This window comes from Mustelus asterias, chromosome 19 (genome assembly GCF_964213995.1).
Source record: "Mustelus asterias chromosome 19, sMusAst1.hap1.1, whole genome shotgun sequence".
NCBI classification, from domain to species: Eukaryota; Metazoa; Chordata; class Chondrichthyes; order Carcharhiniformes; family Triakidae; genus Mustelus; species Mustelus asterias.
In genome coordinates this window covers 1,435,308-1,461,058 of record NC_135819.1, presented here as the reverse complement: position 1 = coordinate 1,461,058, position 25,751 = coordinate 1,435,308, and the positions used below count along the sequence as shown (strand labels likewise).

The 25,751-nt window shown below is 48.2% G+C and overlaps 1 protein-coding gene across 3 annotated transcripts in view; it reads left to right on the top strand.

The window, feature by feature from the left end:
- Positions 1-25,751, top strand: part of LOC144507671 (adhesion G protein-coupled receptor E3-like) — an 81,241-nt gene that overhangs the window by 14,632 nt on the left and 40,858 nt on the right. The window contains exons 4-7 of one of the 3 annotated variants that reach the window (XM_078234832.1): positions 3,225-3,563; positions 20,020-20,355; positions 21,103-21,438; positions 22,663-22,724. In XM_078234832.1, the coding sequence (XP_078090958.1) occupies positions 3,225-3,563; positions 20,020-20,355; positions 21,103-21,438; positions 22,663-22,724 (1,073 nt within the window). The remainder of the gene's footprint in view (positions 1-3,224; positions 3,564-20,019; positions 20,356-21,102; positions 21,439-22,662; positions 22,725-25,751) is intronic. The other 2 variants (XM_078234833.1, XM_078234834.1) reach the window with 2 other exon arrangements.

The following is a 25,751-nucleotide window of genomic DNA, read 5'->3' as shown; positions in this document are numbered from 1 at the left end:
TAGGGATGGGCAATAAATGCTGGCCAGCATTCACGAATGAATAAAAAAAAAATTCCATGCCCATTTAGAATTCAAAGACTTATAGAATAGTTACAGCAAAGAGGCCATTCAGCCATTATTCCTGTGCTAGCCCTCTGCAAGAACAATTTAACTCGCCCCATTCCCCCGCCCTCTCCCACACAGCCTTGCAATATTGTTCTACCATGTCAAGTACTTAACCAATTCCCATTTGAACGCCACACTTGAATCGGCCTCACCCACATTCTCAGGCATTGTACAACTCACTGAGCCTTCATCAGAGTGCCTATTGACACCACCATGGCAGCCGGTGGGTCAGAGGTAAGGTGGGATTACCGAGGGACTCACAGAGCACTACGGCAAACCAGTTCATTTACTTGGCAAACAGGAGGCTGTTTAAATAACTATACTATAACAGTGTACTCAAAGAGATTCTCTGTGAACTGCAGCAAAAGTCTCCACACAAAAGCCGAGTAGTTCCTCCAGTGAAATGCATATACATATTGATGAAGAGAAAGACAAGTTGGTGATACTTTTCACCCTGCACTCAATCAGGACGGATACAACGGTGTGCTCCAAAAGGTCTACTGTTAGATATGATTTCATGATGAGGCAGCACTTGCTGAACAGTCCTGAGTTTAAAATAACCAGCTTGTAACATGATTCGTTTATATTTGCTTGGAGTGACAGACATTCATACACAGGGACCTATTCTCTGCAAGCAAAAGCCTTTTTTGAATTACTTCTGGACTCCCCAAAGCCTGTCCACCATCTAAAGTTTAGGTTTATTTATTAGTGCCACAAGTAGGCTTATATTAACACTGCAATGAAGTTACTGTGAAAATCCCCTAGTCGCCACACTCTGGCGCCTGTTCGGGTACACTGAGGGAGAATTTAGCATTGCCAATGCACCCTAACCAGCACGTCTTTGGACTGTGGGAGGAAACTGGAGCACCCGGAGGAAACCCACGCAGACATGGGGAGAATGTGCAGACTCCGCATAGACAGTGACCTGAGGCTGGGAATTGAACCCAGGTCTCTGGCACTGTAAGGCAACAGCACTGACCACTGTGCCACCGTGCTGCCCACAAGGCAGGAGTGTGATGGAATGCTCGCCACATGCCTGGATACGTGAAGCTCCAACAACACTCAAGAAGCTTGAAACCATCCAGTGATGCCCACATCCTACAAATCAAGTAAAAAAAAACATACAAGGTAGCGGTCATGCTTCAACTATACAAAACCCTGGTTAGACCATACCTGGGGGTCAGTTAGCTCAGTTGGCTGGATGGCTGGTTAGTGATGCAGTATGACACCAACAGCGTGGGTTCAATTCCCATACCGGCTGAGATTATCCATAAAGGCCTTCTCAACCTTGCCCCCCCCCCCCCCCCCCCTGCCTGAGGTGTGGTGACCCTCAGGTTAAATCACCACCAGTCAGCTCTCACCACCTCAAAGGGGAGAGCAGCCCATGGGCCTCTGGGCCTGTGGTGACAGTATAGACCACACCTAGAGTAGTGAGGGCAGTTTTCGGAAGGATATGGTCCAGGGGGAAGTGCAATGTCGATTTACCAGAATGAGAGCTGGACTCCTGTTGTTACACCACCAGGGGAGGTTAGGGTTGCATTTGCCAGAATTTAGAAGATTTAATCTAAGTCTTAAATAAGATATTAAAAGGAACAGACAGTGTACAAAGAGAGAAACTATTTCTGCTGGTTGGAGGAGTCTAGGATCAGGAGGTAGAGTCAAAAGATTAGAGGCACACTTTTCAGGAGTGAAATTTGGAAGCACTCCTGACATAAAAATTGTTCCCGATGGCGGGGCAGTCCAGAACCTTGTGGGACTGAAGTGAGGAGAAATTTCTTCACCCAGAGAGTGGCGAATGTGTGGAATTCACTCCCACAGAAAGTGGTTGAGGCCAAAACGTTGCGTGATTTCAAGAAGGAATTAGATGTAGGGGGTTATTCCGCTGGAGGGAAGAGAGGCCATTGAGGCCCCCCCAGGAGGTCGAAGGTTAGGGGGGGTGCTCTCTGGGCAGTGCCAGCCTGGCCCCTGGCATTGCCCAAGGGGCAAACTGGCAGTGCCAAAGGGGGTGGGGCCAGAGGGCGCAGGGCCTATTGGGGGGCAGGGCCTAATGGGGGGGGGCAATTGGTGGGGATGGGGGGATCCATTGCCTTTCTGCATTGGGATGACTGGGAGAGCGTGGAAAGAGGTGATCGGGTATGGAGAGTGGGTCAGGGCTGCTGGAGGGTCGGGACTGTCGGGGGGGTGGTGGGATCGGGAGATCGGGTCTGCCCGAGGGGGTGGGGAGATCGCGGCTGCCTGGTGGAGGTCGGGGAGGCCAGCGATGGGACGGTTGCAGGGTTGGCCAGTGATTGGGAGGCCGGCAATGTAGGGTCACCGTGCATGAGTCAATCTTCGCACTGACAGATCGGCGCATGCGCAATATTCCATTCAGCCCTATGGTGCCAGCCTCCCGGGTGGGAATAGGCATTGCCCACAAATTTCCAGAGGGAATCCCGCTGAGGCATTCTGTGATGCACAGAGTGGCGAAGATTCTTTTTGGAAATCATGCTAAAAAAAATCAGGGTTTACTCCCTTTTTTCTGCACACTGGGGACTTAGAATTATTTTGGGAGAATCCCGGCCACAGCTCTTGTGGCTGAAGGGATCAAGGGATATGTGGAGAAGGCGGGATCAGGATATTGAATTGGATGATTAGTCATGATCAAAATGAATGACATAGCAGGCGCGAAGGGCCTGCTTCTAGTTTCTATGTTTCTATGTCGAGGTTTGGAACTCTTGAATGCAAATGGCAATTGGTGCAAGGGCGGGATTTTGTCCCACCTGATACGATTCCCGTGGCGGGCGGGAGGGGAAAACTCCCCTCTAACTAGGGGATTGATTGATAGCTTTTCGTTAACCAAAGGGATATGAGGTTAAGGTGAGGCCTTGCAATTAGGTTGAAGCTCAGCCAAGATTTCATGGACTGGTGGAATTGGCTTGAGGGGGGGTAACTGGGTTTCTCCTGTCCCCGCTGTTCCACAACAGCAGAGGCCGCTTAATTTTGCACCTCCACATTCTTTGGGTTGAATCTGCAGACACTAATCTTAAAAGTGTTCTGATTCAGTTGTGATTCAGCTGCTTTGGAAACACGTCCTCCTCCATATGACAGACTCTGAATGTAATTTCCATTCCTTTTTGCAGAGGCATTGCGGATCAGTGGGAAGTTAAGATCCTTGGTCACCCTGCCTTGCACCTACAACGTTGCCTATTATGGTTTAACTGAAATGTGTTGGGTTCGAGACCGGTGCTCTCAAATGTCTGCATATTCCTGTAGCAACGAGTTGCTTAAAACTGATGGGAAAAGTATCATCTCGCGTGTTAACACAAAATACAACTTGGCTGGGGACATTGAGCGAGGTGACGTCTCTCTCACGATACACAATTTGACCATGGGAGATGAGGGTCCGTACTGCTGCCGGGTAGAATATAGCGGACCGTTCAATGACAAGAAAGAAGATGTAATCCTCAGCGTTAAGCCGGGTGAGTTCACGCAGTGATCTGATGACCTATGACTGAATTTGTCTTCCTATATTTCACAATTCACTGCTGAATACATGGAATCCCGATAGTGCCATTCGGCCCATTGAGTCAGCACCAACTCCCCGAAAAGGCATCTTACCCACACCCACCCCCTTGCCACCCTATCCCTCTAACCCCATGCATTTACCATGGCTAATCCACCTAACCTGCACATCACTGGTAAACCAAGGAGGTGGCATGATAGAACAATGGTTAGCACTGTTGCTTCACAGCGCCAGGGACCTGGGCTCGATTCTTGGCTTGGATCACTGTCTGTGCGGAGTTTGCACGTTTTCCCAGTGTCTGCGTGGGTTTCCTCCGGGTGCTCCGGTTTCCTCTCACAGTCTGAAAGACGTGCTGGTTAGGTGCATTGACCCAAACAGGCACCAGACTGTGGCGACTAAGGAATTTTCACAGTAACTTCATTGCAGTGTTAATGTCAGCCTACTTGTGACTAATAAATAAACTTTAACTTTACAGAATTCCTACAGTGCAGAAGGAGGCCATTCAGCCCATTGAATCTGCACCAACTCCCCGAAAGAGCATCTTACCCAGGCCCACACCCTTGCCACCCTATCCCTCTAACCCCATACATTTACCATGGCTAATCCACCCAACCTGCACATCACTGGTAAGCATTGCGCACATGCGTGAGACTGCCAGAGTGGGATTGAAATTTGGTAATTTGGAGCAGGATGGTATTTGAAGAGCTATGTGATAAATCTAATTTTCCTGGGTTTTTTTCAGTTATAAGTTTAGTGGCCTAGTTAGTTGGTAAAAAGGAACTACCCCCACCCAAATAGCTGAGTGGCGGTTATCTGTCAATCACCTGAAGCCTGATTAGAAGCAAACGTTGTAAGTTACATTCTTCTGTTTGAAGCCTAACTGGTGTGTGAGTCATCTCAGCCCAGTTGAGTTGGGGAGGTGACGGCCTAGTGGTCTTACTGCTAGGCTATTATAATATTTGTAATATATATGTAACCCCCTGCTGACCACTATATGGGGCTACTATTTAAATATTCAATCAACAGGATCCCGAATTCCTAGCGGTTGATGTTGATTTGGCTAATTCCCTGTTTACCCATAAATGTCAGTACTGTAAGTCGGAATATCAAAAATAAATTTAATAACACATATCATTAACAGACATAAAACAGTGAGCTCTGATCTTCAACCGTTGGTGCACATATGGGGAAACTCATCCTCCGTAACACATTCGTAGATACTGATCCAGTTGGACTGTATAGTCCCCACCAGTTACTCACGACACCCACACACAGTCCAGGAGAGACACACGTGTGGAAGATGATGCCGCAGGAGGCAGAGGTGCTGCGAGCTATCCTTGCAGCAACGTAGGTCGAGTGCGCTGAATGCTGTCCTCCTTGGCAGTAATGAAAAGAACAGGCAGGGGAACGCCTGGCTGCCTCTCACTCCAAACCGAATTCTCCCTGCCTGGAAAAAGCTCTCTCTCTGCCTCTCCAGCTCTGCCTCTCCAGCTCTGCCTCTCTCTCTGCACTGCTTCACTTCCTGGCGCCCTTTTTCTTTCCTCCCGCCCCCAGAGCAATCCCATTGGCCTAGCCCACATGACTCAACCAACAGCATCCTGTTCACAGCACCCACCCGGCAAACAGGACACTGAAGCCCACCAGGGACAAAGAACACTGGTAACTGTCTTCCCCACAAATTTTCCTCAGTCCCTTACATTCTCCCCCCACCAAAAATACAGCATGCCCCCATGCTGAAGTACATGACATAGGACCCAGTTAACCAATTACACCATGTACCTTATCGTGTGATGACTGCTATAATAGTGGGTGAAAAGAGTGGTACCTTATTTATACATGACGAGCACTGAGCAAAGGAGTTACACCACCATGTATGACAACTATTGCAGTGTTCAGGAAAATGCCTAGTGGGTGGCGTAGCTGAGTGAACACTTGTATGTCCTACTACTACAGACTTTGCACACGGCTCTCCCAGCTTTGTATAATGGAAACGGTCTGCTGGCTTTCTCTCTCTCTGTGATCTCCTTATCTCTGGTTCTGGATTGGCTATGTTAGATGTGTCTGTAGTGTAAGTGCCCTCAACAGAACTGTCTGATTCTACTTCCCTTTGCTCAGTTACTACCTCTTCTATCACAACAGGTAGCCCTTCTGAAGATTCTGAGCTCGCTGCGACTTCTGTCACTTCTGTAGCATTTGTGGGGGGATTGGACTCTGTAGGCATGACATCCTGTTCCGGTTGTTCACAGATTTCCTCAGGATTGTCAATGATCAAGTCCTCTGGGTAATGTCCATACTCTGACTCTGAGTCTGAAGAGTTTTGATCTCCCAGGGGCACATCAGCTGCGGAGTCATCTTTGTGAACCTCAGGAGTTTGATTCCTTTCTTTTGCTTTTCTGTGCCTGAGGGCTCTTGGAGAGGGAGTAGGCTTTGAGTCAACCTCACTGCTCAATTGGACCTCTTGTCCCAGGGGCAAAATATGATTTCGGTGCATGACCTTAATGGGTCCCGAACCATCTGCAGGCTTTAGACGATAAACAGGAAGATCAGACATTTGACTCTCAACCACATAAGGATTTGCACTCCACCGATCAGCAAGCTTCTGTTTCCCTTTCAGGCCAAGGTTTCGAATGAGGACTCTATCCCCAGGCTTCAAGCAATGGTAGCGCACTCTCTGGTCATACCTCTCCTTGTTACTTTGGTTCATTTTAGCGGAAGTGGCTTGGGCCAACTGATAGGCTGCTTGCAGCTCTTTCTTCATCTTAGACACATACTGCAAGTGGGAAGTTGTTGAGGTCCCATCCGCTGATACGCCAAAGCAGATGTCCACAGGAAGTCTGGCTTCCCTCCCGAACATTAAAAAGTAGGGCGAATACCCGGTAGCTTCATTTGGGGTACAGTTGTACACGTGGACCAGATGTGCAATGTGCTGACTCCACTTGGACTTTTGACTGGGCTCAAGAGTTCCTAGCATGTTCAACAGGGTTCTATTGAACCTCTCTGGTTGAGGGTCACCTTGTGGGTGGTATGGTGAAGTTCTTGATTTCCTCACACCCAACATGGTCAACATCTCTGTCACCAACTGGCTTTCAAAATCCCGACCCTGGTCTGAATGTATGCGAGTTGGTAGGCCGTAGTGAATGAAGTATTTCTCCCATAGAGTTCTGGCAACCGTTATGGCTCTCTGATCCTTGGTTGGGAATGCTTGTGCCAACACATTGCACACATTGCGGGAATCAGGTTCTATGGAGAGAAAGTCAATGCAGACAAGATCCATAGGGCCTGAACTTTGGATGTGGGAAAGTGGTGCTGCTCTCTGTGGCAGAGTCTTTCTCTTAATGCAGCGTTCACATGTCTTGCAGTATGTCTCTACGTCTAGCTTCATGCGGGGCCAGAAGAATCTGTCACAGACGAGTACATAGGTCTTGTCAAATCCCAGATGTCCATTGTTGCCATGCAGTGACTTCAGAATCATACGGTGGAACTGCTTGGGGAGCACAAGCTGTCGCCGTAGCGTAGGTCAGACTGTTTGACTGTCCTGTAAAGCAGACCCTGCTCGATTGACTACTTCCCCACTCTCGTTTCAGAAGTGTAAGATCAGGATGGTTTGTCTGTATTTGACTTGCTGGTGCCTTCTGATTGACAGCCAGCCATATTTCTCCTATACACGGGTCGCTTTTCTGAGCGGCTTGAAGCTCTGCTGGACTGAAAGTGGGCAGCTGATCAGCTACTACTGCAACGGTATGACAGAAAGCCTTGGGAACTGCAGACACATGAGCCCCTATTTGTTCGATCACACATGGATAGGAGTGTCCTGCTCGTGTGCTACTTGACACAGTCTGACAGAGAGCCCGCACTCCTGGAACTGGGATTTCTTGCCATTCATCATCTGGTGTCATGCTGTCATGTGGACGTCGAGACAACGAGTTTGCGTCAAGGTTATGCCGGCCTGGTCTATACTTAAGGCTAAAGTTGTAGGTGGACAGTGCTGAGAGCCAACGATGACCAGTGGCATCCAGTTTAGCTGATGTTGTGACGTAGGTCAGGGGATTGTTGTCCGTTCTGACTTGTACAGTAGCTCCGTAAAGATAGTCATGTAGCTTATCCACAATAGCCCACTTGAGAGCTAAAAACTCCAGTTTGTGTGCTGGATAGTTTTTCTCAGATGGCGAGAGACTTCTGCTGATGAATGCAACTGGGCGTAGACCATCATCATGCTCTTGGTATAAGACACCACCTAGTCCGTCCAGGCTAGCATCCACGTGCAGAATGTAAGGCCTCTGTGGATCTGCGAATGCCAATACAGGGGCTCTGGTGAGCCGGGTCTTGAGTCCTTGGAAAGCATGTTCGCATTGCTCACTCCACCGAGAGCCAAAGGGTTCAGAAGGCTTGAAGTAAGTCTTGTCAGGTGAGTTTGCAGTCTGACTCCCCTTGGAGCGGGGACGGAGAGGATATCCTTGAAGAAGTCCGTTGAGGGGACGGCAGAGTTTGGAGAAGTCCTTGACAAAGCGGCGATAGTAGCCACAAAATCCAAGGAAGGATCTGAGCTCTGTCACCGTTTGGGGTCTTGGCCAGGAGACAACAGCCTCTACCTTGGATGGGTCCGTCGCTATTCCGTCCTGCGACACTACATGTCCAACGTAGGTGACAGAAGTCCTGCCAAACTGGCACTTGTCAAGCGACAGCTTCAGACCTTCTTCTTGGAGCCGGTCAAGCACTTTGAGCAACCGCTCCTCGTGTTCATAGAAAATCATAGAAATCATAGAAACCCTACAGTACAGAAAGAGGCCATTCGGCCCATCGAGTCTGCACCGACCACAATCCCACCCAGGCCCTACCCCCATATCCCTACATATTTACCCACTATTCCCTCTAACCTACGCATCTCAGGACACTAAGGGCAATTTTTAGCATGGCCAATCAACCTAACCCGCACATCTTTGGACTGTGGGAGGAAACCGGAGCACCCGGAGGAAACCCACGCAGACACGAGGAGAATGTGCAAACTCCACACAGACAGTGACCCAAGCCGGGAATCGAACCCAGGTCCCTGGAGCTGTGAAGCAGCAGTGCTAACCACTGTGCTACCGTGCCGCCCGTGTTCTTCGAGGGTTCGTCCAAACACAATGAGATCATCCAGGTACACCAACACCTCCAGAAAGTTCATGTCGCCGACAGTATGTTCCATGACTCTCTGAAAAGTGGCCGGTGCTCCGGAAATTCCCTGAGGCATGCGTTCGAACTGATAAAAACCCAACGGGCAGATAAAAGTGGTCTTCTCCTTGTCAGCCTCACTCATGGGTATTTGATAGTACCCGCTCTTCAGGTCGAGGACTGTGAACCATTTACTCCCAGACAAGCAGTGAAGAGCGTCTTCTATCCTTGGGACAGTGTACTGGTCCGGTATTGTTCGAAGGTTAAGGGTTCGGTAGTCCACGCACATTCGTACCTTCCCTGACTTCTTGCGTACGACTACTATTGGCGATGCGTAGGGACTACGCGATTCAGAGATGATGCCATGGCTTTGTAGTTCCTGTAGGTGCTGGCGCACATCCTCAAAGTCAGCAGGCGACAAGCGACGTGACCTCTCTCGGAAGGGCCTTGCATCCTTCAGTCTTATTTCATGTCTGGTACTTTTAGAACAACCTACATCCCACTCGTGCTGAGAGAAAACCTCTTTCCTCTCCATCATTCTCTCACAGAGACACCTCCTTGCCTCCTCTGGCATAGGAGAGGCTCCAAAATCAAAAGAGGAAGGGGTCAGTTCGATTGCAGCTTTATCCTCGGCAGAGAAACAGGGGCTACTGGAAAAATATGGGCTACTGGAGTCCCACGTTTCAAGGAGATTTCTCTGGATGACAGGTTCTTCACAGTCACAGTAATGCGTCTGCTGGAAACAACTGATGCAAGATGAACCTCAGGCCTCACCCACAACTCTTCAGGGGAAAAAGTATCAATAGGCTGATCTATCAGTGCTAGCTGGTCTGTGAAATCACCAGGAAACTTTGGGAGGCCAGTGACTTTAAACACTTGTCCTGGTTGCAAGGTGATTGGCTTGTGCTGGGTAAACCACACAGTACCATGCTTGTCTACCTCTTCTGTTGTTTCAGACTGGGTGAGTGTCTCATAAGCTTCCCGGAGGACGGGGTGTATGGTCAAAGTACCCAAGAAGCGTTCCCCCGCCTGTTCTTTACAGGACTCCACCAACTCTCTCACCAGCCGGGTATTTGTCCCCACCAGCACGGCAATGTTGTTATCTTTCACAGGGTCAGGACATACTAAGGCCAAAGTGTCAACTGTCTGCGGCACTCCGGTTACAGTGGCAGTGAACTCGAGTTGTATGGACAGGTAGCCATCATATGGGTATTGGTGAGAGCTTAAACCCCACATTTCCAGGTCTTCAAGTGGCTGGAGAGGTAAGTGTTTCAGGTAGGTGTCGTAGAAGTTGCGATACAAAATGGTTACTTGGGAGCCACTGTCAAGCAAAGCTCTTGCATAAACTCCTTCTATTTGCACAGGTACACCAGAGATGGCCCCACTAATCCTGCAGGTAACTGTTTTGAGCCTTGCTTCGCTGGGGGTGGACAGTGGGTGGAACGTATTTCACACGGAACCAAGCACCGTTCCTTCACATGGCTCCTGAGAAGTTTCCCTGCTGTCTGCTTGCTTTGATCAGCTTCTGATTCACTTTCCTCAGATCCTCGAGTTCTTTGCACTCTCTCCTTGTATGCCCATCTTGCCCACACCTGTAGCAAAAGATTCCTGCTGGCAGTGGTTTGGACATTTTCACTCGGGGCGACGCGTCCCGAACAGCAGCTTCTGGCGCTTGCTGTACGGACCCAGTCCTTGCTGTCGTACTTTCAGATGTGGGGGTAACTGGAACGGCGCTCAACAGTCTGACCACCTGAGAAGTCAGTTCCCTTACCTCATTTCGTAGGCTGTTCAACTCAGACGTAACTGAGGACTGCGGTACACTGGCGGGGGCTGCGGTGGCAGTAGCTTTCACCCCTTCTCTGGCGCTAATCCAATTTTCTTCCTCTCTTACCTCCCGCATCAGCTGGAAGAAGGAAGGGGGTTTGTCCGGGGTGTGGCTCATCCTTACACGCAGAGCAACCATGTCTCGAGTGAGTGCACCCTTGACTAGCTGTTCCACCCGAGCTCGATTCATGTCTGCAGCCGTAATTCCTCCCTTAAGAAGAGCACGATGGAGAAGTTTGTCAAGGCGATATAGAAAAGCAGAGAGGTTTTCTCCTTCATCCTGGTATGTGTGTCTGAACTTGGCCAAGATGTCGGCTCCACTCTCTGTGGTGCCATAAGCTGTGTCCAGAGCAGATAAATAATTGGTGGCCGTAGCAGTGGGAGTGCTAACTTTCAAAAATCGAACGATGTCAGCAGCAGGCCCTTTTAAACTCTCCACTATACGCTGTCTCTTGGCGGCGTCAGTGCATTGCCACTCATTCATCATCTGGGTAGCCTGCTCCATCCAGGCATCGTATTCTTCCTCACCTGGGGGTACAGGTTTCAGTCCTGAAAACAGTCCCAGCTTTCTGTAGCTAGGCCCATCGGTAGACACTTGGTTGCACTTGTCCACCAGTTTGCCAATAGCAGTCACTAAATCCATGTTCACATCCACTTTGGGAGCTTGATTTTCTGATACTATGGCCTGAAAATCCTCCATCGACTTGCCTTCCTGTTGTAGTAGTAACAACGGCTTTGGATGGAAACGTCCTCTTCAGGAACAGCATCCTGTGTGACAAGGCTTTCTAGCGTATGCACAGCCCATGGCCCAGCTTCTCCTTCAATACCTACATCTGGAGGTACAGTGTCAGGGGTTAAATCAATGCTAGTCTCCACTAGTATGAACAACTGTGTGCCAGTAGAATCCCCACGGCGACCACAAATCTTGGTGCGACCAAAGACTTTCACTGTGTTTAAGACCCTAGCAATGGTCTCCTCACTAGTATCTATTGGCACATTGCTCAGTAATATGCCACGGGAAAGACTGATATTCTTTTGGCGGCTCCAGTCAGCAGCCTGAGAAAAATCCATTGTCTTAAGTGAGCTGCTAACACTGTAAAACTTTTCCTGTTGTAATTACTGGGTTAACTGTTACTGACTGACAAAAAAAAAATTGTATTTGACCTTATGGGTAAACAGGAATGATCCCAGCGGTGCCTCCAAAAATGTAACCCCCTGCTGACCACTATATGGGGCTACTATTTAAATATTCAATCAACAGGATCCCGAATTCCTAGCGGTTGATGTTGATTTGGCTAATTCCCTGTTTACCCATAAATGTCAGTACTGTAAGTCGGAATATCAAAAATAAATTTAATAACACATATCATTAACAGACATAAAACAGTGAGCTCTGATCTTCAACCATTGGTGCACATATGGGGAAACTCATCCTCCGTAACACATTCGTAGATACTGATCCAGTTGGACTGTATAGTCCCCACCAGTTACTCACGACACCCACACACAGTCCAGGAGAGACACACGTGTGGAAGATGATGCCGCAGGAGGCAGAGGTGCCGCGAGCTATCCGTGCAGCAACATAGGTCGAGTGCGCTGAATGCTGTCCTCCTCGGCAGTAATGAAAAGAACAGGCAGGGGAACGCCTGGCTGCCTCTCACTCCAAACCGAATTCTCCCTGCCTGGAAAAAGCTCTCTCTCTGCCTCTCCAGCTCTGCCTCTCCAGCTCTGCCTCTCTCTCTGCCCTGCTTCACTTCCTGGCGCCCTTTTTCTTTCCTCCCGCTCCCAGAGCAATCCCATTGGCCCAGCCCACATCACTCAACCAACAGCATCCTGTTCACAGCACCCACCCGGCAAACAGGACACTGAAGCCCACCAGGGACAAAGAACACTGGTAACTGTCTTCCCCACAAATTTTCCTCAGTCCCTTACATATATAAATGCTTTGGAGGAACATGTAACTGATTTGATTAGTAAGTTTGCGGACGACACAAAGGTTGGTGGATTTGCCAATAGCGATGAGGACCATCAGAGGATACAGCAGGATATAGATCAGTTGGAGACTTGGGCGGAGAGATGGCAGATGGAGTTTAATCCGGACAAATGTGAGGTAATGCATTCTGGAAGGTCTAATACAAATAGGAAATATACAGTAAATGGCAGAACCCTTAAGAGTATTGATAGGCAAAGGGATCTGGGTGTACAGGTACACAGGTCACTGAAAGTGGCAATGCAGGTGGAGAAGTTAGTCAAGAAGGCATACGGCATGCTTGCTTTCATCGGCCGGGGCATTGAGTTTAAAAATTGGCAAGTCATGTTGCAGCTTTATAGAACCTTGGTTTGGCCGCACTTGGAATATAGTGTTCAATTCTGGTCGCCACACTAGCAGAAGGATGTGGAGGCTTTGGAGAGGGTACAGAAAAGATTTACCAGGATGTTGCCTGGTATGGAGGGCATTAGCTATGAGGAGAGGTTAGAGAAACTTGGTTTGTTCTCACTGGAATGACGGAGGTTGAGGGGCGACCTGATAGAAGTCTACAAGATTATGAGAGGCATGAACAGAGTGGATAGTCAGAAGCTTTTTCCCAGGGTGGAAGAGTCAATTACTGGGGGCACAGGTTTAAGGTGCGAGGGACAAGGTTTAAAGGAGATGTACGAGGCAGATTTTTTACACAGAGAGTAGTGGGTGCCTGGAACTCGTTGCTGGGGGAGGTAGTGGCAGCGGATACGGTAGTGACTTTTAAGGAGCGTCTTGACAAATACATGAATAGGATTGGAATAGAGGGATATGGTCCCCGGAAGGGTAGGGGTTTTAGTTAAGTCGGGCAGCATGGTCGGTGCAGGCTTGGAGGGCCGAAGAGCCTGTTCCTGTGCTGTAATTTTCTTTGTTCTTTGTTCTATTAATCCAGAAACTCAGCTAATATTCTGGGGTCCTGGGTTCGAATCCCGTGGTGGATGGTGGAATTAGAATTCAAAAAAAAATATCTGAAGTTAAGAATTTACTGATGACCATTGTCGATTGTTGGAAAAACCCATCTGGTTCACTAATGTCCTTTAGGGAAGGAAATCTGCCGTCCTTACCCAGTCTGGCCTACATGTGACTCCAGAGCCACAGCAATGTGGTTGGCTCTCAACTGCCCTCCAAGGGCAACTAGGGATGGGCAATAAATGCTGGCCCAGCCAGTGCCAAAATAAAAAAAATAAACAGTTCTATATAAGAGAGAAGCAGTAAACTTTGCGCACGTGAGTGGGACGCAGCCTGAGTGAGGTGGCCAGAATGGGATTGCAACTTGGTAATTTGAAACAGTGTGGTAATTCGGTGCAGTGTGGGAGGAGGTACTTTTTCTCTTTTTGTTTTGTTTTCTTTCTTCTTGCTTGGTAGCTGTTAATCTGCAAGGAGAGCATCCTGGGAAGGTAAGTGATCTAAAGGCCCACCTTGGGTATCTGCAGCGATAAGTGAAGGTAAGAGTTTTTAATAAATGCTCTTAAATAATTGAATTGGTGATAGAAATGTCAGTCAGTGAGGTTGCTGCACTTGAGAGATGTGGGAGATCCGTGACGCTTCCAGCGTCTCGAACGACTCCGTCTGCAGGAAGTGCACCCAATTGCAGCTCCTCACAGACTGCATGGATGGGTTTTTCCAAGAATCGGCAGTTGGATGCACTTAGGAGCATGAAGGTGGCGGAAAGCGTCATAGGCAGGAGTTTTAGTGATGTGGTCACACCCAAGGTGCAGGCAGATAGATGGGTGACCGCTAGAAGGGGCAGGCAGTCAGTGCAGGAATCTCCTGTGGTCGTCCCCCTCTCTAACAAGCAGACCGTTTCGGATACTGTTCGGGGTGGATGGCCTATCGGGGATAACAGCAGCAGCAGCCAGAGCAGTGTCACCACGGCTGGCTCTGTTGTTAAGGAGGGAGGGACAAAGAGCACCAGACCAATAGTTATAGGGGACTCTATAGTTAGGGGTACAGACAGACACCTCTGTGGACGTGAGAGAGACTCCACGGTGGTCTGTTGCCTCCCTGGTGCCAGGGTCCAGGATATCTCTGAATGGGCAGAAAGCATTCTGAAGGGAGAGGGTGAGCAGCCAGAGGTCGTGGTACATATTGGTACTAACCATTTACCATTTACATAGATGATCTGGAGGAGGGGACTGAATCTAGGGTATTCAAGTTTGCTGATGACACGAAGGTGAGTGGGAAAGCGAATTGCGTGGAGGACGCAGAAAGTCTGCAGAGAGATTTGGATAGGCTGAGCGAGTGGGCGAGGATTTGGCAGATGGAATATAACGTTAGCAAATGTGAGGTTATCCACTTTGGAAGAAATAATAGTAAATTGGAATATTATTTAAATGGAGAAAAATTACATCATGTGACTGTGCAGAGGGACCTGGGGGTCCTTGTGCACGAATCGCAAAAACTCAGTCTGCAGGTGCAGCAGGTGATCAAGAAGGCGAATGGAATGTTGGCCTTTATCGCGAGGGGGATAGAATATAAAAGCAGGGAGGTCTTGCTGCAACTGTACAAGGCACTGGTGAGGCCGCAACTGGAGTACTGTGTGCAGTTTTGGTCCCCTTATTTGCGAAAGGATATATTGGCCTTGGAGGGAGTGCAGAGAAGGTTCACCAGGTTGATACCGGAGATGAGGGGTGTAGCTTATGAGGAGAGATTAAACAGATTGGGTCTGTACTCGTTGGAGTTTAGAAGGATGAGGGGTGATATTATAGAGACATATAAGATAATGAAGGGGCTGGATAGGGTAGAGGTGGAGAGATTTTTTCCACTTAGAAGGGAAACCAGAACTAGAGGGCACAGCCTCAAAATAAGGGGGGGCCGGTTCAGAACAGAGTTGAGGGGGAACTTCTTCTCTCAGAGGGTAGTGAATCTCTGGAATTCTCTGCCCATTGAAGTGGTGGAGGCTTCCTCGTTGAATATGTTTAAATCACGGGTAGATAGTTTTCTGATCGATAAGGGAATTAGGGGTTATGGGGAGCAGGCGGGTAAGTGGAACTGATTCGCTTCAGATCAGCCATGATCTTGTTGAATGGCGGGGCAGGCTCGAAGGGCCAGATGGCCTACTCCTGCTCCTATTTCTTATGTTCTTATGTTCTAACGACATAGGCAGGAAGAGTGATGAGGTCCTGCAGCAGCAGTTTAGGGAGTTAGGTAGAAAGCTAAAAAGCAGGACCTCTAGGGTTGTAATCCCAGGATTACTCCCTGTGCCACGTGCCAGTGAGGCTAGAAATAGGAAGGTACACAGCTCAACACGTGGATAAACAGCTGGTGTAGAAGGGGATTTCTAATATCTGGACCATTGGGATCTCTTCCGGGGCAGGCGAGACCTGTACAAAAAGGACGGTTTGCCTCTAAACTGAAGGGGCATAAATATTCTGGCCGGGAGGTTTGCCAGTGTCACATGGGAGGATTTAAATAGTTTGGTGGGGGGAGTGGGAACCAAAGCAAAGGTGAATTAACTGAAGGGGAACTAGAGAGTAGGTCCAGTAAGGTCTCTTGCCATTACAGAGACTTGGTTAAGAGAAGGACAGGATTGGCAGCTTAATGTTCCAGGATACAGATGTTTCAGGCGGGATAGAGGTGGAAGTAAAATGGGTTGCACGACTGGTTAAGGAGAATATAACAGCTGTACTGTGGGAGGACACCTCAGAGGGCTCATACAGCGAGGCAAAATGGGTAGAGCTCAGGAATAGGAACGGTGTAGTCACAATGTTGGGGGTTTATTATAGGCCTCCCAACAGCCAGCGGGAGATGGAGGAACAGATTTTGGCAAGGTATAAAAGTAACAGGGTTGTTGTGGTGGGAGATTTTAACTTCCCCTATATTGACTGGGATCCACTTGGGGCGTGATTGGGGCAGAGTTTGTAAGCAGCATCCAGTATGTCGAGTAGTCTAGCTAGAGAAGGGGCCATACTGGACCTGGTATTGGGGAATGAGCCCGGCCAGGTGGTCGACGTTTCAGTAGAGGGGCAGTTTGGGAACAGTGGCCACAATTCAGTAAACTTTAAGGTACTGATGGATAAAGATAAGGGTAGTCCTCGGGTGTAGGTGCTAAATTGATGGAAGGCTAATTACAACAATATTAGGCAGGAACTGAAGAATGTATAGAACAGTACAGCACAGAACAGGCCCTTCGGCCCACGATGTTGTGCCGAGCTTTATCTGAAAGTGTAGATTGGTGACAGATGTTTGAAAGCAAACCAACATCTGGCATGTGGGAGGCATTCAAGTGTAAATTGATAGGAATTCAGGACCGGCACATTCCTGTAAGGATGAAGGATAAGTATGGCAAGTTTCGGGAACCCTGGATAATGAGAGATATTATGAGCCTAGTCAAAAAGAAAAAGGAAGCATTTGTCAAAGCTAGGAGGCTGGGAACACACAAAGCAAGTGTGGAATACAAGGAAAGTAGAAAGAAGCTTAAGCCAGGAGTCAGGAAGGCTAAAAGGGGTCATGAAAAGTCATCGGCCAGCAGGATTAAGGAAAATCCCAAGGCTTTTTATACATATACAAAGAGCAAGAGGATAGCCAGGGAGAGGGCTGGTCCACTCAAGGACAGGAGAGGGAATCAATGCGTGGAGCCAGAGGAAATGGGCGAGGTATTAAATGAATACTTTGCGTTGGTATTCACCGAAGAGAAAGACTTGGTGGATGATGAATCTGGGGAAGAATGTGTAGATAGTTTGGGTCATGTTGAGATTAAAAAGAGAGGTATTGGGGGTCTTGAGAAACATTAAGGTAGACAAGTCCCCAGGGTCTGATGGGATATACCCCAGAATACTGAGAGAGGCACGGAAGGAAATTTCTGGGGCCTTGAGAGAAATCTTTGTATCCTCACTGGCTATGGGGAGGTCCCAGAGGATTGGAGAATAGCCAATGTTGTTCCTTTGTTTAAGAAGGGTAACAAGGATAATCCAGGTAAATACAGGCTGGTGAGCCTTAAATCAGTGGTAGGGAAATTATTGGACAGGATTCTTCGAGACAGGATTTACTCCCACTTGGAAATAAGTGGACGTATTAGTGAGAGGCAGCATGGTTTTGTGAAGGGGAGGTCGTGTCTCACTAACTTGAACGAGTTTTTCGAGGAAGTGACGAAGATGATTGATGAGGGTAGGGCAATGGATGTTGTCTACATGGACTTCAGTAAATCCTTTAACAAGGTCCCTCATGGCAGAAGGTGAAGTCGCATGGGCCAGAGGTGAGCTAGCAAGGTGGATACAGGACTGGCTTGGTCATAGAAGACAGAGGGTAGTAATGGAAGGGTGTGTTTCTGAATGGAGGGCTGCGACTCGTGGCATTCCTCAAGGATCAGCGCTGGGACCTTTGCTGTTTGTAATATATATAAATGATTTGGAGGAAAATGTAATTGATTTGATTAGTAAGTTTGTGGATGACACAAATGTTGGTGAAATTGCGGAAAGCGATGAGGACCATCAGAGGATACAGCAGGATATAGATCGGTTGGAGACTTGGGGAGGAAAGATGGCAGCTGGAGTTTAATCCGGACAAATGTGAAGTAATGCATTTTGGAAGGATTAATGCAGATGGGAAATATACAGTAAATGGCAGAACCCTTAAGAGTATTGATAGGCAGAGGGATCTGGGTGTACAGGTACACAGGTCACTGAAAGTGGCAATGCAGGTGAATCAGGTAGTCAAGACGGTTAGCCTTCATCGGCCGGGGCATTGAGTTTAAAAATTGGCAAGTCATGTTGCAGCTTTATAGAACCTAAGTTAGGCCGCACTTGGAATATAGTGTTCAATTCTGGTCGCCACACTACCAGAAGAATGTGGAGGCTTTGGAGAGGGTACAGAAAAGATTTGGAGGAGAGGTTGGAGAAACTTTGTTTGTTCTCGCTGGAATGACGGAGGTTGAGGGGCGACCTGATAGAAGTCTACAAGATTATGAGAGGCATGAACAGAGTGGATAGTCAGAAGCTTTTTCCCAGGGTGGAAGAGTCAATTACTCGGGGGCACAGGTTTAAGGTGCGAGGGGCAAGGTTTAAAGGAGATGTGCGAGGCAGGTTTTTCACACAGAGGGTGGTGGGTGCCTGGAACTTGCATGCCGGGGGAGGTAGTGGAAGCAGATATTATAGTGACTTTTAAGGGGCATCTGGACAAATACATAAAGAGGATGGGAATAGAGGGATATGGTCCCCGGAAGAGTAGGGGTTTTAGTTCAGTCGGGCAGCATGGTTGGTGCAGGCTTGGAGGGCCGAAGGGTCTGTTCCTGTGCTGTAATTTTCTTTGTTCTTTGTTCATTGGACACTTAGGGGCAACTTAGTGTGACCAATTCACCTAACCTGCACATATTTGGACACTAAGCGGCAATTTAGCATGGCTAATCCACCTAACCTGCACATCTTTGGACACTAAGGGACAACTTACCATGGTCAATCCACCTAACCTGCACATCATTGGAGTGTGGGAGGAAACTGGAGCACGGGGAGGAAATGCACGCAGACATGGGGAGAATGTGCTAACTCCACATGGACAGTCACAAGGCCAGAACTGGCTAGTGTAGACTTGACGGGCACTGTAAGGATTCTATGGGATTCTATGGGGTTCTACGGGAATCCTGTACTGTGGCACCCAGAACTGTACACAATACTCCTTTCCCAGTAACTATGTTCTCCTGAATGTCCAACTGGGTGTTGTTTGGATCAGCTGGCTGGTGTACGATGCCAGTGGCATGGGTTCAATCCTCGGATCGGCTGTGATAGCTCAAGGAAGCCTCCTTGCCTTGCCCCATGATTGCAAAATGATGCCCCTCAAGCTTTTTTTGATTGGATTTATTATTGTCACATGTTTTGGGATACAGTGGAAAGTATTGTTTCTTGCGCACTACACAGAAAAAGCATACCATTCATAGAGTACATAGGGGTGAAGGAAAGGAGAGAGTGCAGAATGTAGTCTTACAGTCATAGCTTGGGCGTAGAGAAAGATCAACTTAATGCGAGGTAGCTCCATTCAGACTTTTGTATCTTTTTCCCAACGGAAGAAGGTTGAAGAGAGAATGTCCGGGGTGCGTGGGGTCCTTGATTATGCTGGCTGCTTTTCCGAAGCAGCGGGAAGTGTAGACAGAGTCAATGGACGGGAGGCTGGTTTGACTGATGGACTGGGCTACGATCCCAAGCCTTTGTAGTTTCTTGCGATCTTGTTCAGAGCAGGAGCCATACCAAGCTGTGATACATCCGGACAAGATGCTTTCTATATTGGCTTGAGGGGGTAACTGGCTTTCTCCTGCCCCCCTGTTCCACAACAGCAGCAGCTGCTTAATTTTGCAACTCCACATTCTTCGGGTTAAATCTGCAGACACTAATCTTAAAAGTGTTCTGATTCAGTTGTTGTGATTCAGCTGCTTTGGAAACATGTCCTCCTCCATATGACAGACTCTGAATGTAATTTCCATTCCTTTTTGCAGAGGCATTGCGGATCAGTGGGAAGTTGAGATCCTCGGTCAGCCTGCCTTGCACCTACAACGTTACCTATTATGGTTTAGCTGCAATGTGTTGGGGTCAAGGCGGGTGCTCTGAAATGTCTGCACTTTTCTGTTCCAACGTGTTGTTTGCAACTGTTGGGAAAAAAATCACGTATGATTTGAAAAGAAGATACAACTTGTCTGGGGACATTGAGCGAGGTGACGTCTCTCTCACTATACACAATTTGACCATGGGAGATGAGGGTCCGTACTGCTGCTGGGTAGAATATAGCGGAGGTAATAACAAGAAAGAAGATATAATCCTCAGCGTTAAGGACGGTGAGTTCATGCAATTGATCTGATTTTCAGTGACTGAGTTTGTCTTCCTATATTTCACAATTCACTGCTGAATCCATAGAATCCCTGCAGTGCCATTCGGCTCATTGAGTCAGCACCGACTCCCAGAAAGAGCATCTTACCCACACCCACCCCCTTGCCATCCTATCCCCCTAGCCCCGTGCTTTTACCATCGCTAGGGCGCAGAGAAAGATCAACTTAATGCAAGGTAGGTCCATTCAAAAGTCTGACAGCAGCAGGGAAGAAGCTGTTCTCGAGTCGGTTGGTACAGGACCTCAGACTTTTGTATCTTTTTCCCAACGGGGAAAGGTAGAAGAGAAAATGTCCAGGATGCGTGGGATCCTTGATTATGCTGGCTGCTTTTCCAAGGCAGCGGGAAGTGTAGACCCAGTCAATGGATGGGAGGCTGGTTTGCGTGATGGACTGGGCTACGATCCCAAGCCTTTGTAGTTTCTTGCGATCTTGTTCAGAGCAGGAGCCATACCAAGCTGTGATACATCCGGACAAGATGCTTTCTATATTGGCTTGAGGGGGTAACTGGCTTTCTCCTGCCCCCCTGTTCCACAACAGCAGCAGCCGCTTAATTTTGCAACTCCACATTCTTCGGGTTAAATCTGCAGACACTAATCTTAAAAGTGTTCTGATTCAGTTGTTGTGATTCAGCTGCTTTGGAAACATGTCCTCCTCCATATGACAGACTCTGAATGTAATTTCCATTCCTTTTTGCAGAGGCATTGCAGATCAGTGGGAAGTTGAGATCCTCGGTCAGCCTGCCTTGCACCTACAACGTTACCTATTATGGTTTAGCTGCAATGTGTTGGGGTCAAGACGGGTGTTGTGATATGTCTGCATTTTCCTGCAGCAAAGTGTTGCTTAAAACTGATGGGAAAAATATCATCTATCGTTTAAACACAAAATACAGCATGTCTGGGGACATTGAGCGAGGTAACGTCTCTCTCACTATACACAATGTGACCATGGGAGATGAGGGTCCGTACTGCTGCCGGGTAGAATATAGCGGAGGTAATAACAAGAAAGAAGATATAATCCTCAGCGTTAAGGACGGTGAGTTCATACAATTGATCTGATTTTCAGTGACTGACTTTGTCTTCCTATATTTCACAATTCACTGCTGAATCCATAGAATCCCTACAGTGCCATTCGGCCCATTGCGACAGCACCGACTCCCCAAAAGAGCATCTTACCCAGGCCCACCCCCTTACCATCCTATCCCCCTAGCCCCGTGCATTTACCGTGGCCAATCCACCTAACCTGCACCTCTTTGGACTTTAAGTGACAAATTAGCATGGCCAATCCACCTAACCAGTACATCTTTGGACTGTGGGAGGAAACAGGAGCACCCGATGGAAACTCAGGCAGACACGGGGAGAACGTGCACACTCCACACAGTCAGTGATCCAAGGCTGGAATTAGTTGGTGCAGACTCGATGGAATTTTTAGTGGGGTTCTATGGGGTTCCTATAGTGTGGCACCCAGAACTGTACACAATACTCCTTTCCCAGGAACAAAGTTCTCCTTAATGTCCATTACCAACTGGGTGTTGTTTGGATCAGGTGGTTGGTGTACGATGCCAGTGGCATGGGTTCAATCCCCGGATCGGCTGTGATAGCTCAAGGAAGCCTCCTTGCCTTGCCCCATGATTGCAAAATGATGCCCCTCAAGCTTTTTTTGATTTGATTTGGTTTGATTTATTATTGTCACATGTTTTGGGATACAGTGAAAAGTATTGTTTCTTGCGCGCTATACAGAAAAAGAATTCCATTCATAGAGTACATAGGGGAGAGGGAAAGCAGAATGTAGTGTTACAGTCGTAGCTAGGGCGTAGAGAAAGATCAACTTAATGCAAGGTAGGTCCATTCAAAAGTCTGATGGCAGCAGGGAAAAAGCTGTTCTTGAATCGGTTGGTACGTGATCTCAGACTTTTGTATCTCTTTCCTGATGGATGAAGGTGGAAGAGAGAATGTCTGGGGTGCATGGGGTCCTTGATTATGTTGGCTGCATTTCCGAGATAGCGGGAAGTGTAGACAGAGTCAATGGATGGGAGGCTGGTTTGCGTGATGGACTGGACTACATTCACAACCCTCTGTAGTTTCTTGCGGCCTTGGACAGAGCAGGAGCCAGACCAAGCAGTGATACATCCGGGAAGGGTGCTTTCCATATTGCATCCATCCTGCATTAGAGCGAGGTGCCTCTGTTCTATTGGGGACTATGGCTAATTACTTACCCATTGGAAATTTGGGAGGTTAAATATCTGGTTTGTGTTTTCAGATCGTCCTTTTAAATGTCTTTCGGATAATGGAACTCTTGACTCTGCTGCAGAATGCCAGTCGGTAAGAGTTTTCCATGTTCATGCTTAAGCTGCTTTATCTCCCAGTTCTACACATTTAGTATCTTGTGGAGGTGCGGGTGAGGGAGAATTGAGATCTGTTGTACCGCCGCAGATGGTGCTACTGATGCCAAATGCTTTCCTGGGCACAGATGTTGCCAGCAGGTTGGCCCGAGGGGACTATCAGTTGAACAAGGTCAATATTGTGCCTTGGCTCCCTCCACTTCACTGGATGTGGGTCGGTTGTGAGTCGCGATTCCTGCCCACCCAACCAAAAGCGAAAAAAAATGGCACAGAACGAATTTTGAACCCCTCGGCTTTTCAGATATTGGAGAGGCACTGGATTCCTGAAACAATGTAAGAAGTTTAACAACACCAGGTTAAAGTCCAACAGGTTTATTTGTTAGCAAAAGCCACAAGCTTTCGGAGCCTTAAGCCTCTTCTTCAGGTGAATGGGAATTCTGTTCACAAACAGGGCATATAAAGACACAGACTCAATTTACAGAATAATGGTTGGAATGTGAATACTTACAGCTAATCAAGTCTTTAAGATACAAACAATGTGAGTGGAGAGAGCATTAAGACAGGTTAAAGAGATGTTTATTGTCTCCAGACAGGACAGCCAGTGAGACTCTGCAGCTCTAGGCAAGTTGTGGGGATTACAGATAGTGTGACATGAATCCAATATCCCGGTTGAGGCCGTCCTCATGTGTGTGGAACTTGGCTATCAGTTTCTGCTCAGCGACTCTGCGCCGTCATGTGTCGTGAAGGCCGCCTTGGAGAACGCTTACCCGAATATCAGAGGCCGAATGCCTGTGACCGCTGAAGTGCTCCCTAAGAGGAAGAGAACAGTCTTGCCTGGTGATTGTCGAGCGGTGTTCATTCATCCGTTGTCGCAGCGTCTGCATGGTTTCCCCAATGTACCATGCCTCGGGACATCCTTTCCTGCAGCGTATCAGGTAGACAACGTTGGCCGAGTTGCAAGAATATGTACTGTGTACCTGGTGGATGGTGTTCTCATGTGAGATGATGGCATCTGTGTCGATGATCCGGCACGTCTTGCAGAGGTTGCTGTGGCAGGGTTGTGTGATGTCGTGGTCATTGTTCTCCTGAAGGCTGGGTAGTTTGCTGCGGACAATGGTCTGTTTGAGGTTGTGCGGTTGTTTGAAGTCAAGAAGTGGGGGTGTGGGGATGGCCTTGGCAAGATGTTCGTCTTCATCAATGACATGTTGAAGGCTCCGGAGGAGCTGAAACAACTATATGATGACATCAACAAGTTCCATCCCACCATCAGACTCAGCGTGGACTACTCGGTTGCATTCTTGGACACACGCATCTCCATCAAGGACGGTCACCTCAGCACCTCGCTATACCGCAAGCCCACGGATAACCTCACAATGCTCCACTTCTCCAGCTTCCATCCTAAACACGTTAAAGAAGCCATCCCCTACGGACAAGCCGTCCGTATACACAGGATCTGCTCGGATGAGGAGGATCGCAACAGACACCTCCAGACGCTGAAAGATGCCCTCATAAGAACAGGATATAGCGCTCGACTCATTGATCAACAGTTCCGACGCGCCACAGCGAAAAACCGCACCGACCTCCTCAGAAGACAAACACGGGACACGGTGGTCAGAGTACCCTTCGTCGTCCAGTACTTCCCCGGAGCGGAGAAGCTACGGCATCTCCTCCGGAGCCTTCAACATGTCATTGATGAAGATTAACATCTCGCCAAGGCCATCCCCACACTCCCACTTCTTGCCTTCAAACAACCACGCAACCTCAAACAGACCATTGTCCGCAGCAAACTACCCAGCCTTCAGGAGAACAGTGACCACGACACCACACAACCCTGCCACAGCAACCTCTGCAAGACATGCCGGATCATCGACACAGATGCCATCATCTCACATGAGAACACCATCCACCAGGTACACGGTACATACTCTTGCAACTCGGCCAACGTTGTCTACCTGATACGCTGCAGGAAAGGATGTCCCGAGGCATGGTACATTGGGGAAACTATGCAGATGCTGCGACAATAGATGAATGAACACCGCTGGACAATCACCAGGCAAGACAGTTCTCTTCCTGTTAGGGAACACTTCAGCGGTCACGGGCATTCTGATATTTGGGTAAGCGTTCTCCGAGGCGGTCTTCATGACACATGATGGCGCAGAGTCGCTGAGCAGAGACTGATAGCCAAGTTCCGCACACGTGAGGACAGCCTCAACCGGGATATTGGATTCATGTCACACTATCTGTAATCCCCACAACTTGCCTGGATCTGCAGAGTCTCATTGGCTGTCCTGTCTGGAGACAATAAACATCTCTTTAACCTGTCTTAATGCTCTCTCCACTCACATTGTTTGTATCTTAAAGACTTGATTAGCTGTAAGTATTCACATTCCAATCATTATTCTGTAAATTGAGTTTGTGTCTTTATATGCCCTGTTTGTGAACAGAATTCCCATTCACCTGAAGAAGGGGCTTGGAGCTCCGAAAGCTTGTGTGGCTTTTGCTACCAAATAAACCTGTTGGACTTTAACCTGGTGTTGTTAAACCTCTTACTGTGTTTACCCCAGTCCAACGCTGGCATCTCCACATCATTCCTGAAACAATGGCAGCCAAGGACTTGTTACAAGCGATACTTTCTTCACTTGCTGAGCCACTACTCCAGTGCTTGTGCTGTGCTGAGGGAGAACTCCCACGCTCCCGTCACATGACCCTTTTGTCGTCGTGACGTCACATGACCACTCAGTCTACAAGTTACAGTGGCTGCGAAGACATTCAGAGTAAAATGGCTGCTGTAAAACCAGACCGCAATCTACACTGATCTAAACTAATCTAAACTGCTGCTGTTCAGTCTCTGTAACATTCTTTGATTTGATTTATTATTGTCACGTGTTGGTTTGCGATGAAAAGTGTCAAAAATACCTTTCATAGAGTACATTGGGGAGAAGGAAAGGAGAGGGTGCAGAATGTAATGTTACAGTCAGATAGGGGGACCTAATTTACCATTTTCATT